The sequence below is a fragment of the Balaenoptera ricei genome, chromosome 5 (genome assembly GCF_028023285.1).
Source record: "Balaenoptera ricei isolate mBalRic1 chromosome 5, mBalRic1.hap2, whole genome shotgun sequence".
In the NCBI taxonomy this organism is placed as follows: Eukaryota; Metazoa; Chordata; class Mammalia; order Artiodactyla; family Balaenopteridae; genus Balaenoptera; species Balaenoptera ricei.
Genome location: NC_082643.1, coordinates 106,560,763 through 106,572,940, shown reverse-complemented (window position 1 = coordinate 106,572,940; position 12,178 = coordinate 106,560,763). Strand labels below are relative to the sequence as shown.

The 12,178-nt window shown below is 42.2% G+C and overlaps 1 protein-coding gene across 3 annotated transcripts in view; it reads left to right on the top strand.

Moving 5' to 3' along the window:
* The window catches only part of EVC2 (EvC ciliary complex subunit 2), a 144,782-nt gene that overhangs the window by 38,331 nt on the left and 94,273 nt on the right, over positions 1–12,178 (top strand). For all 3 annotated transcript variants that reach the window (XM_059923345.1, XM_059923346.1, XM_059923347.1), the window contains exons 8-9: positions 3,993–4,127; positions 6,779–6,918. In XM_059923345.1, coding sequence (XP_059779328.1) covers positions 3,993–4,127; positions 6,779–6,918 — 275 coding nt within the window. The remainder of the gene's footprint in view (positions 1–3,992; positions 4,128–6,778; positions 6,919–12,178) is intronic.

Sequence of the window (12,178 nt, the reverse complement as noted above, 5' to 3'; positions counted from 1 at the left end):
CAGCGTGGTTGTACTTAACACAACTGTACACTTAAAAATGATTAAAATGGTAAATGTTATGTAATGTGTATTTTACTCTATTTTAAAAAATCATTCAAAATCTCCTTTTAAATGGTTAAACATTCAGAACTTAAAGCTCCTAGAAAGCAAGATCCTTCTAAGAAGTCATCAGGCACACTTATGCTAAAAGATAGTGGAGTGGCTCCTTCAGTATTCTGAGGGAAAAAGATTTTGGACCTTGAGTGATAGACTCAGCCAAGATAACAATCAAACAAACACAAAGTAACAATATTTTAACACGTGAGAAATAAAAATATTTTCTAAACCAATTTACTTGAGAACACATAAATATGGAAAATACTCTATCAAACTGAAAAAAAAAAATACAAGAAAGAGGGAGGAATGGAATCCAAAAAACAAGAAAGCAGTAAAGAGAGCTCTAATGACAGCAGTGCAGCAAACCTAGAAAGTAGCCAGTCCTGAGTAGATTAGAATGTCAAAAACCTCTGGGAGTGATGATTTTAAGAAAAAAAAAAAAGATGACTCCCTGCAACAGCTAATATCATTAAAGAAATGGGTGTATACCAGGAAGAAAAAAGAAAAGCAGTGAGAAACCCCAGGAAAAACAAAAAGTTACACAAGGAAGTATTGGTCCAAGTTGAAGCAAACTAAAACTATGGCATGATTTTGAAAATTGATAGTGTAAGAAAGGGCACTGCATTAAAAATATGTGGCTTTTAGGGGCTTATATTTAGTTATACAGGATTACATTCAATTACTTTATTATGCAGTGAATACATATGTCTAATCATAATAATGATATTGTCTTTAAAATTTTTTTACTTTTAGTTTTCAGAATTAACTTATAAACTACCACAAAGACTTAATTGTGGTTGTAGACTATACATACGTACATGTATGTATAAAATAAACAAATTCTGGAGGGCAGAAGTGGTGAAAGGAGAGGTGGAAGCAAATATGGGGCACTAGTTTCACCATGTTTCTTCTTTCTTTCTTAGTAAGAACACAAGAAATATTCTCTAAATTTAATGCCATAAAAACTGTTTCAATTTTTTAAAGTTAGACAAAGATAGCTAACTGAATATAACCATTGAAATTGGGAGAAAGTGTAGGGAGGGTTATTTGTAGGTAACAATCCTTCAAAATTTGGGGGTAAAAATTCATGACCTAAATCCACATCTGTCATAGCAGGAATTCATACATAATGTGTAATGTTGACATATCAAGAAATAAAGATGTATGCATAATTTTTAGAGTATTTAAGTTAACTAACCATTGTGGTTCACTAAACCATAGAAACCAAAACCAGTATCTATTTAAGATAGTTGCCTCTGGGAAGTGGGGTTAGAAGAGGATGCAGAAGGACACAGGATATTTGCTTCTCTTTTTAAGCCCTTGGCTTCTGTTAAACACCTTTTTTTCCCTAGCAGACATGCATTATTCTGCTTCTCAAAACTTGTAAAATGACTGCATGATTGGCCATTATATGGATAGAATAACTCATAGAAGCTTAAAATATTTAACCATTCTTTGTGTTGTGGAGTATTTAGGATACATCCCATTTGTGTTATTTTATATGATGTTCTTAAAAACGGCCTTATATATAAATAAATCTTCATGCATATTTCTGGATCAAACCAACCTGTGTATAAGCTTTTATGCCTATTTTTGAATTATTTCCTGAGGAGTGAATCCTGGATATGAAATCACTAGGTTAAAGGGGTGAACATTTTAAAGCCCCTTGTTATGGACACAGACATTTTTTCCCTTTCATTTCTGAGTATAGACATTTTGGTGAGAGCACTCCAAAGGATGAAAGTATCATAAAAATCTTAGTTTCTTTTAGTCCAGGCCTGTTTTTGAGGTGACCTTCTGAAGAAATGACTGGGTAACGGTCACCACATAGCATCTCCCTTTCTGTAGCAGTGGAGTTGCCTTGGGTCACCCAACCCACAAAGGAGGGCAGGGCCAGAATCACTCACATTTAGTCAGTGAGTGCCATGGGTTAGGCCCTCTTCTAGTGACTTCATTGGACTTTGTTCATGTCTCGTGTTTAATCCTTTGGAAGACTCTTGTCTCTGTCTTACAAGGGAAGAGCAAAGGCAAGAAGAGATGAAGTGATTTGCCCCAATGCCACACAGCCAGTAAGTAGCAGAGATGGGTCCCACACCCAGTGGTCTGAGTCTAGAGCCCAAGCTTCACTCTCTGTGCTGTTACAGGCCCTTATCTGTGAGAAGCAAGTAGGCTGGGTCAGCCCCGGTCAGTGTCCACAGGAAGAGTGTAATCACACAAGGGGAGAAAGCATCAGCATCTTATTAGCTTCTAGCATATGGCCTGGTACACAGGGGACACCCGGTACCTATTTGTCGACTAAATAGATGAGCCAAACTTTGCACCAAGCTCCTCTGCATTATTATTTTGTTTAATCTTCATGCTGTGAGGTATTTTTATCCCCATGTTACATATGAGAGAACTGAGGTTTCCAGAGGTCAAGTCACTTGCCCAAAGTATAGAGCTGTTTCGATAGAGGAGGCATTGTAATTCAGGCCTGTAGGATTTTTTTTTTTTTGGCTGTGTTGGGTCTACGTTGCTGCATGCGGGCTTTCTCTAGTTGCAGCGAGCAGGGGCTACTCTTCATTGCGGTGGCTTCTCTCTTGTTGCGGAGCATGGGCTCTAGCCTGCTGGCTTCAGTCGTTGTGGCACGTGGGCTCAGTAGTTGTGGCTCGCGGGCACTAGAGCGCAGGCTCAGTAGTTGTGGCGCACAGGCTTAGTTGCTCCGCGGCATGTGGGATCTTCCCGGACCAGGGCTCGAACCCGTGTCCCCTGCATTGGCAGGCAGATTCCTATCCACTGCGCCACCAGGGAAGCCCCAGGCCTGTAGGATTTGAAACCAGAGCTGTTTTTATTTTGCTCAAAGTGTCTTTGGGAGAATTCAAGAAGTCAATTCTTGTGAAACCCTTAGCCTAGGGGTTCTCAAAGCATGGTAGCTTCCCCTGGGAACTTGCTAGAAATGCCTCTTCTCGGTTCCTGCCCCAGGTCTAGTGACTCAGAATCCCCGAGGGAAGGGCCCAGCAATTTGTGTTTCCACAGACCCTGCAGGTGATTCTGATGTGAGCTCCGACGTACGAGCACAGCCTTAGCCCCAAGCCTGCCCCATGCTGAGTGCTTAGGAAGATGGCAGCTGCTGCTGTCTTTGGCATCACGTTCTAGATCCCAAAGAAATGGTGGAGGGAGGGGAGGAATGCGGGGTGTCTAGAACTTACTGCTTCTCACAGTTGTTATTTGGTGCCAGCCACTTCCGGCCCATCCGTGGATTCACACTGGTCCCAGGATGTCGCTGACTGGAGCCCGGAGGAAGCCTTTGAGGAGGGAGAAGTACACTGGGCACATTAGATGAAGCTCACGTGAAGTCTCGAGCTCCCCCTGGCTGGTCGTTTACTGGACTGCCTGGCAGCTGGCCTGCCTCCTGCTGTGTGATGCCTCCCCAGCCACGTGCATCCTCCAGAGCGATCCTGAAGTCCAGAGTGGGCTGCACCCCTAAGTTCCCAGGGTGGGGGGAGCGGACAGCTTTGAGGGAAGGTGAGGGCACCGTGGATTCTTCCTCTGCCCTCTGCAAAATTCTGTCCGACTCAAAACATTTCACAGGTCTTTAGTGCTGCCTTAGGTTTGTTACATATTTGATTTGAGAATTTAACATTCCTGAGCGCCTGTGATGTGCCAGGCTTGGGGTGGTTGGTCCTACTGTGTGCAAGCCTCCATGCTCAGCTCCTTGAAGTGCTTGCGCCGTTTAACTTGGGCCCAGAGAGGTCCAGCAATGGTCTCAAGGCAACCAGCTAATAGGTGGCAGAGCTCGGTCTAAACCCGGGTCGGTTTCACTGACTCTGTACTTGTTCTGCTTTAACGCAGTTGTAACTTGATTTGAAAGATGTAAAGTGTGGCCACAAACAAATCTCTCTCTCTTATCCCCATAGGTTCTACCAAACCACGGCCTCCACGCAGCAGGGTTCTTCGTGGCCTTCATCCTCTCCCTGGTGCTGACCTGGGCTGTGCTTTTCTTCATGGTTCGATATCAGTGTTTGAAGGGAAGCGTGCTTACCAGACATCAGGTGGGACTCCACGTGCATCCTCTTCCTGGAGGGTAGTTGGTTGGTGGTAGATGTGAGGTTGAAGTTTACCCTTCAGTTCAGTCAGTCTCAACTCTGGATCGATGTCAGGACCCCCAGGGAACCGTGAGGCATGCTCATAGCCAGGCCCTCCTGCACAGACTCCGACTGCTTTGTCCCGAGAAGCGTGCCCATCGTTAGTAGTTCTTAAAAGCTCCCTGGATGATTCTAACAAACGACCAGGATTGGGAACCCCTGCAGTCTGACTGAAGAACTGAGCGCCCACCTGTATGGCCAGCTGTGCGTTCATGCCACACCCTGACTCAGGTCCTGGTCTACACTTCCCTCTGAAAAGTCTTTGAAGACTTACTTTGTTTGTCCTCAGGGTGAAGCCCAACTTTGTTTGTCCCCAGGGTGAAGCCTAGATGCCTTAACATGGCTTATAAAGAAAGTCCCCTGTGGTCCAGCTTCACACCTCAGCTTCTGGCTCTACCCAATGACTGCTGAGGTCTCCGCACTCACCTGGATGCTTTTATAATCCTCTCCACTCTTCAATGAGCAGAACTCTTGACGCATCCTTTAAGACTCATTCGGGCCTTGCCTCTCCTTGGGAGTCATCACTGGCCACTTCCTGGCTAAGTTGGGGGCTCTCTCTGTGGGTCCCCGCACTAGCTTCTGGACCCCACCCAGCATTTATCCCCACCTGTGAACTCCTCAATCTCTGTTTTCCTGTCTTGGCCTGGGTTCCCACAGAAGCACATCCTGAGACTAGGATCCAAAGGCAAACAGTTTATATGGGAAGTGATCCCAGGAAGTAATGGTAGGGGGTGAGGAAGTGAGGCGGGAAGGGAAGGCAGTCAGTCAAGCTACCACTGTGGGCACCTGGGGCTTTATCCCACCCGGGATAAAGCCTGAGGGGAGAAGGAGCCGGGGTATTTAGCCATCAAATCCCATTGGTCATTGGTTGAGGACAAGGGGGTGAGGGGGCCAGGACAAAGGGTAATGTTATTTCCCTGGCATGGGCTCTGAAGGCCAGCAGGAGCCTTCAGGGGAGGAAGCGTAGGTGTTGGCTGGTGGATCTTGGGCTAAAAGGCACTGAACGGCAAGGGCGAGGGGACGTGGATGAAGCATGGATGCTGGCTGCTATAATCCCCATTGCCTGGTACAGAGCCTGGCGCTTAGAAGGCACTCAGTAAACGTGTGAAGGAATGAATGAGCCCCCAGGCAGAGGATGGGCAGACAGGGGAAGGAAAGCAGGGCACCGTCCTAGGGTGAGAAGGCACTGCTGGGACTGAGCACCCTGGTAGGTTGTTTGTTCCTTCAGGGCCATGGAGGCTGCAGCTGCTGTGACTCTGTCACCCAGAGGTCCAGCAACTTGAAAGGAACATCTATCATCTTTCTCCCTCACCGTACGCTGAGGAAACTGAGGCCCGTGAAGCTAAACAGCCTGCTTCACGTGGCCGAGTGTAGGCTGGGACCTGGCTTCCGAGGACCACCCCGCCACCCTCTCTGGAGGCTGGCAGTCCTGTCCCATTGTTCATTTTGTTTCTGCTTCCTGGAGAAGAGAGTTGTTATTTCAAAGTGAGGTCAGCCCACAGTCTCCTTGGCAGGCAGAAGTGAGGAAAAGAAAAATGGCCCATCTAATGAGACATTCTACTTACTCTCCCAAAGCTGTTATCAATCACAGAAGAACAAAACTCACCCTGCTACTTCGATGAAGGAGCAGGATTCATTTCTTGGAGATTAAGGGCTGATTGTTAAGACCGCGGGAGGAAAGCAAAGTGTGAATTTGATTTAAGGTCTGAAGCCTCTTATAAAATTTTTTTTTTCCGGCATCACAAAACGAACTCTCTTCACATTAAAGAAATTTTTTTCCATTGTGGTAGTGACCAAGGAGACAACATGCTGTAAACAGAAGGCAGCCTTTAGAGTTAGTTAGACTTTGGGTCGAAAACCAAGCAGGCGCTTTATGAGCTGTGGGAACTCAGATAATGTCATTTCATCTCTCTGAGCTGCAGTTCCGTATACGTAAAGCGGGGGCATCAACACTGACTTTGTGTGACGGTTTCATGGTATGACACATACAAGGCACAGGGACAGGAATTCTTAAATGTTAGTTATAATTATCATGCATTTCTGCAGAAATAATGATGATAGTGAGCAAAACAGGTATATCATCTACCCAATCGGAGGGTTGAGCTTATCTCTGATGTCACTTCCATGTGACAACTCTATAGTCTGATTAGAAACCAGCCAGATCCATGATGTTGAAGTCCATCTGCCAACTGTAATTTTCCCCTGCATGATGATGATGATGATGGGGATGATGATGATGGTGATGGTGATGATGGTGGTGATGATGATGATGAAATATTTTTATTACGTCCTTATAGTTATAAAGGTCTTTCCATCCATTGCTCTGCTTTATCCACACAACAAGCCTGTGCAGGGCTACCAGAATTATTATCCCACTTCTCTGATGAGAAAATGAGGCTCAAGGAAGTGCAATGTCTTGCCTGAGTCTTACCAGCTCACAAGTGGTGGGGCCAACTAGGTTCTCTGACTGCAGATCCCCGCCTTCCCTCATGACTTTTCCGGCATGTGACATTCACAAGAAGGCCTACTCAATTGTGGTTTCTGAAATTCTCCTGAAGGTTCAGCATCATGAGAGCAAGCTGGAGCGCTCCCAGTTCACCTCAGCTGATGGTGTGAATGAAGATCTCGCTCTAAATGACCAAATGATAGACATTCTGTCTTCAGAGGACCCCGGGAGCATGCTTCAAGCCTTAGAAGAGTAAGAATTCTAAGTCACATTATACTTCCGTGGATATGATGAATGTTTTACCTATTATAGCAGCATGAGAGCAAACACTGAGTGTGTTTCATTCATTAATTCATCCTATTAATCATTAATTTGTCATTCAGTAGTCATAATCGAACAACTGCCATGCCCTGAACACTATGCTTGGTATTTGAAAAAAGAGATAAGACATAGGTTGAGCTGTGAGGCAGTCTGACCTAGTGGGAAGACAAACACAGAAACAGAAGTGACCATAAATGTTTGATGAGTACCATGCTAAGATCGGGGCTAGCTGAGCCCAGAAGAAAAAGTAATTACCTCTGAGTGGGTCATGGAGATGCTTCCCAGAGGAAGAGATATTTTAACTAATTCTTGAAGCACGGGCAGAAGTTTTTCAAGTAGATGAAGGGAGGAGAGGCTTTTCAGGCAGAGGAAAGACAGGACAGATGCCAAGATAGGAAGTGAACAAGATATGTACATTTGGTGAGGTGTAAGGAGCTCAGTACGACTGACGTGTGGATTGGAATATTGAGTAGTGTATTGAAGGAGAGGAAGTAACACCTTGAGAGAGAGGCCAGACCAGGTGTTGTGATTGTTGGCTAAACTGAATTCAGTTCTTTTTATTTTTTATTTTATTTTAAATTTTTATCAATTTATCTATCTATAATTTACTTTTAAGGACCAGGACCTGAGTATCTTTATTTATTTTATTACTTATTGAGATAATGTTGGTCTATAACATTATATATTTCATGTGTACAACATTAAATATTTCTACTTCTGTATACCCTACAGTATGTTCACCACCAAAAATTTAGTTTTCATCCATCACCATACAGTTGATCCCCTTTATGCATTTTGCCCTCCCCCACCATTCCTCTGTGGTAGCCACTATTCTGATCTCTGTATATACGTGTTTGATTTTGTTCATTTATTTTGTGTTTTTGTTTGTTTATTTTCTATATTCCACATATGACTGAAATCATATGATATTTTCTTTCTCCACCTGACTTATTTTACTTACATAATACCCTCAAGGTCCATCTATGTTGTTGCAGATGGCAAGATTTCATCTTTTTATGGCTGAGTAATATTCCATACACGTATCACATCCTTATCCATTCATCTGTTATTGGGCACTTAGGTTGTTTCCATGTTTTGGCAATTGCAGTGATGCAATGAGCATAGGAGTGAATGTATCTTTTCAAATCAATGTTTTCATATTCTTTGGATAAATACCCAGAAGTGGGATAGCTGGATTATATAGTGGTTCTGTTCTTATTTTTTTGAGGAATTTCCATGCTGTTTTCCATAATGGCTGCACCAATTTACATTCCCACCAACACTTGTTATTTCTTGCCTTTTTGATAATAGTCATTCCAACAGGTGTGAGGTGATATCTCATTGTGGTTTTAATTTACATTTCCCTAATAATTCGTGCTATTGTTTTCATGTGCCTGTTGGCCATCTGTATGTCTTCTTTGAAAAAATGTCTATTCAGCTCCACCCATTTTTCAATTGGGTTGTTTTGTTGTTGAGTTGTATCTGTTCTTTATATATTTTGGATATTACTACTTATCAGATATATTGTTTACAAATATCTTCTCCCATTCGGTAGGTTGTCTTTCCGTTTTGCTGATAGTTTCGTTTCCTTTGCTGTGCAGAATCTTTTTAGTTTGATGTAGTCCCATTTGTTTATTTTTGCTTTTGATTCTTTTGCCTGAGGAGACATATCTGGAAAGATATTGTTAAGACCCATGACCAAGAGTGTACCACCTATGTTTTCTTCTGGGAGTTTTATGGTTTCAGGTTTTACATTTAAGTCTTCAATCCATTTTGAATTGACTTTGGTGTATGATATGAGATAGTGATCTAGTTTCATTTTTTTTGCATATCGTTGTCCAGCTTTCCCAGCATCATTTATTGAAGAGACTGTCCTTTATCCATTGTATGTTCTTTGCTCCTTTGTTGTAAATTAATTGTCCATATATGCATGGGTTTATTTCTGGGCTCTCAATTCTGTTCCATTGATCTATGTAACTGTTTTTGTGCCAGTACCACACTGTTTTGATTACTATGGCTTTGTAATATAGTTTGAAATCAGGGTGTGTGATACCTCCAGCTTTGTTCTTTTTTTCTCAGGATTGCTTTGGCTATTCAGGGTCTTTTGTGGTTCCACATAAATTTTAGAATTTTTGTTCCATTTCCGTGAAAAATGTCCTTGAGATTTTGATAGAGATTGCATTGAATCTGTAGATTACTTTAGGTAATATGGATGCTTTAACAATGTCATTCTTCCAATCCATTAGCATGGAATATTTTTCCATTTATTTGTGCCTCCTTCAATTTCTTTCAACAGTGTTTTATAATTTTCAGTGTACATATTTTCACTTCTTTGGTTAAATTTATTCTTAGTTATTTTATATTTTTTGCTGTGATTGTAAATGGGATTTTTTTTCTCAATTTCTCTTTCTGGTAGCTCATTGTTAGCATATAGAAATGCAACAGATTTTTGTATGTTGATTTTGTACCCTGCAATTTTATGTTTGTTTATTATTTCTTTTAGTTTTTTGGTGGAGTCTTTAGGGTTTTCTATGTATAAAATTATGTCATCTGCAAATAGTGACAGCTTTACTTCTTTCTTTCCAATTTGGATAACTTTAGGTTTTTTCTTCCCTAATTATTCTGGCTAGGACTTCCAATACTGTGTGAAATAATTTCTCCCTTTAGATCTGTTAATAATTGTTTTATATATTTTGGTGCTCCTATGTTAGGTGCATATACATTAATAACTGTTATGTCTTCTTAGTGAATTTTCCCCTTTATAATTATATACTGTTCATTTTTGTCTCTTGTTACCTTTTGGGCTTGAAGTCTATTTTGTCTGATATGAGTATGGCTACACCCCCTTTTTTGGCTGTCATTTGCTTGAAGTATCATCTTCCATCCCTTCACTTTGAACATGTGTTTGTCTTTAGAGCTGAGATGGGTCTCCTGGAGGTAGCATGTAGTTGGGTCTTGTTTTTTAATCCATCCAACCACTCCGTGTCTTTTGATGGGTGAATTCAGTCCATTAACATTTAAGGTTATTATTGATAGATGAGGACTTAGTACTGCCATTTTATCTTTTGTTTTCTGGTTGCTCTGTCTCTCCACTGTTTTCTTTCCCCCTGTGTTTCTGTCTGCCATTTTGATTTGGTGGTTTTCTCTGATGTTTTTCTCAGTTTCCTCTTTTTATGTTTCGTGTCTCTGCCCTAGATTTATGTTTTGTGGTTTGTATAAAACTTTTCATAGATACAATAGTCCTTTTTATGCTGATAGCGTCTTATCTTCGTTCAACGCTATGGGTTCCATCTTTTTCCTCTTCCCCTTTTATGTTTTTGTTTTCTCAAATTATCCATTTTTATGTTGTGAGTTACCAAACTGAAGTAGTTACCATTATTTTTTCTGCTTTTTTCCCCTCCTTTAACCTTTATGCTATGATAAAATGTTTTAAAACCTATTCTGGGAAAGAGTAACAATTTTCTGATTCTGTTTATCACCTTACTCAAACTTTTGGGTACTTTGCCTTTTTGTTTCTGATCAAAGGGGTCCTTTCAACATTTCTTGTAAGACAGGTCTGGTGGTGATGAACTCCCTCAGCTGTTGTTGTCTGGGAAAACCTTTATTTCTCCTTCATATCTGAATAATAACTTTGCTGGATAGAATATTACTGGGTGACAGTTTTTATCTTTCAGTATTTTGAGAATGTCATTCTGCTCCCTCCTGGCCTATAAAGTTTCTGCGGAGAAATCTGGTGATAGCCTAATGGTGATTCCTTTGTAGGAACCTTTTTCCCTGGCTGCCTTTAAAATTCTTTCCTTGTCATTGACTTTTGACAATTTTAATATAGTGTGTCTTGGGGAAGGTCTTTTTACCTTGAGGTAATTAGGTGTTCTCTTAGCTTCATAGACTTGTATATCCAGTTCCTTTCCCAGCTTTGTGAATTCTCAGTTATCATTTCTTTAAATAAACTCTCTGTTCTTTTCTCCCTCTCTTCCCTGGGATACTCATTACCTTAATGTTACCCTTCCTAAAAGAGTTGAATAGCTCTCATAGAATTTCCCTGTTTTTTAACATCTTATTTCTCTTTCCTCTTCTACTTGTATCTTTCTAGATTTCTATTTTTGAGCTCACTCATTCTCTCCTCCATATGGGCTGCTCTATTTCCAAAACTTTCTAATGCATTATTTACCTTGTTTATGAGTTCTTCAGCTCCAGAATTTCTGTTTGATTCTTTTTTTGAGTTTCAATTTCTTTGGTAAAGCATTCCTTCTATTCATTAATTTTATTTCTCAGCCCATTGAACTGCCTTTCTGAGTTTTCTTGTAGCTCACTGAGTTTCTTCATGACAGCTATTTTGAATTCTTTATATGTTAGATCCCAGTATTCCGTGACTTTCAGTTTGGTTTCTGGAGATTGTCATTTTCTTTTTGTGGTGCAGTGTTACTGTGGTTCTTCATGGTGTTTGGTGAGTTGTTCCTCTGCCAGTGCCTTTGAAGTAACAAACACCTTTGTGCTTGATTCTGCGCTGCCTCTAGTTATATCTGAGAGTTGGCACTTTTCATCCTCCACTGCCTCCGTCAGAGGTGTGGCTCCATGTCTTCCTTATTACTTCTTGTGTCTCCGGGTTTGTTGGTGCCTTGCTGTTGCCACTGTCACTGGCATTGCTACCTGGGGCACCAGGATGAAAGGCTTTTCTGCCACATCTGGGAATCCCTGAGTTGCAGGCTCTGCCACCACAAGGGGTAGTGGAGGGGAGCTGGATTCACACAGGCACCTCTGCCTTGTCCAGTGTTACACAGTTCATGGGCTCTGCTGCTGGGGGTTAGGGGGTTGAGGGGTCAGAGTCATGGGTGCCTCAGTGGCTGGAGGGACAGGGTCCCAGACCCCACTGCCACTGCTGCCCACTTACCTGTGGCCATGGGCACTGCTGTGGCCAGGATGTCAGTCTTGTGTGCTGCTTCCCCCTGCTGCTACTGGGATCTTTGGGGCTGTGGGTTCATCTGCCATGACTTGGGGGGCCAGGACTGCAGGCACCAGCCCTGCTGTTCCCCCACTTCTGCCCCCTCTCTGTGTTCCAGTCTGCTCACCTTTATATGTACAAATGTGTGGAATTCTCTGGCATCCTGTCAGGCAGAGGCACCTTTGTTGCACTGTGGGTGCTTTACTGATTACTGATTGAAGGGGAGACAAAGAGAGTGTCTCACTCCAC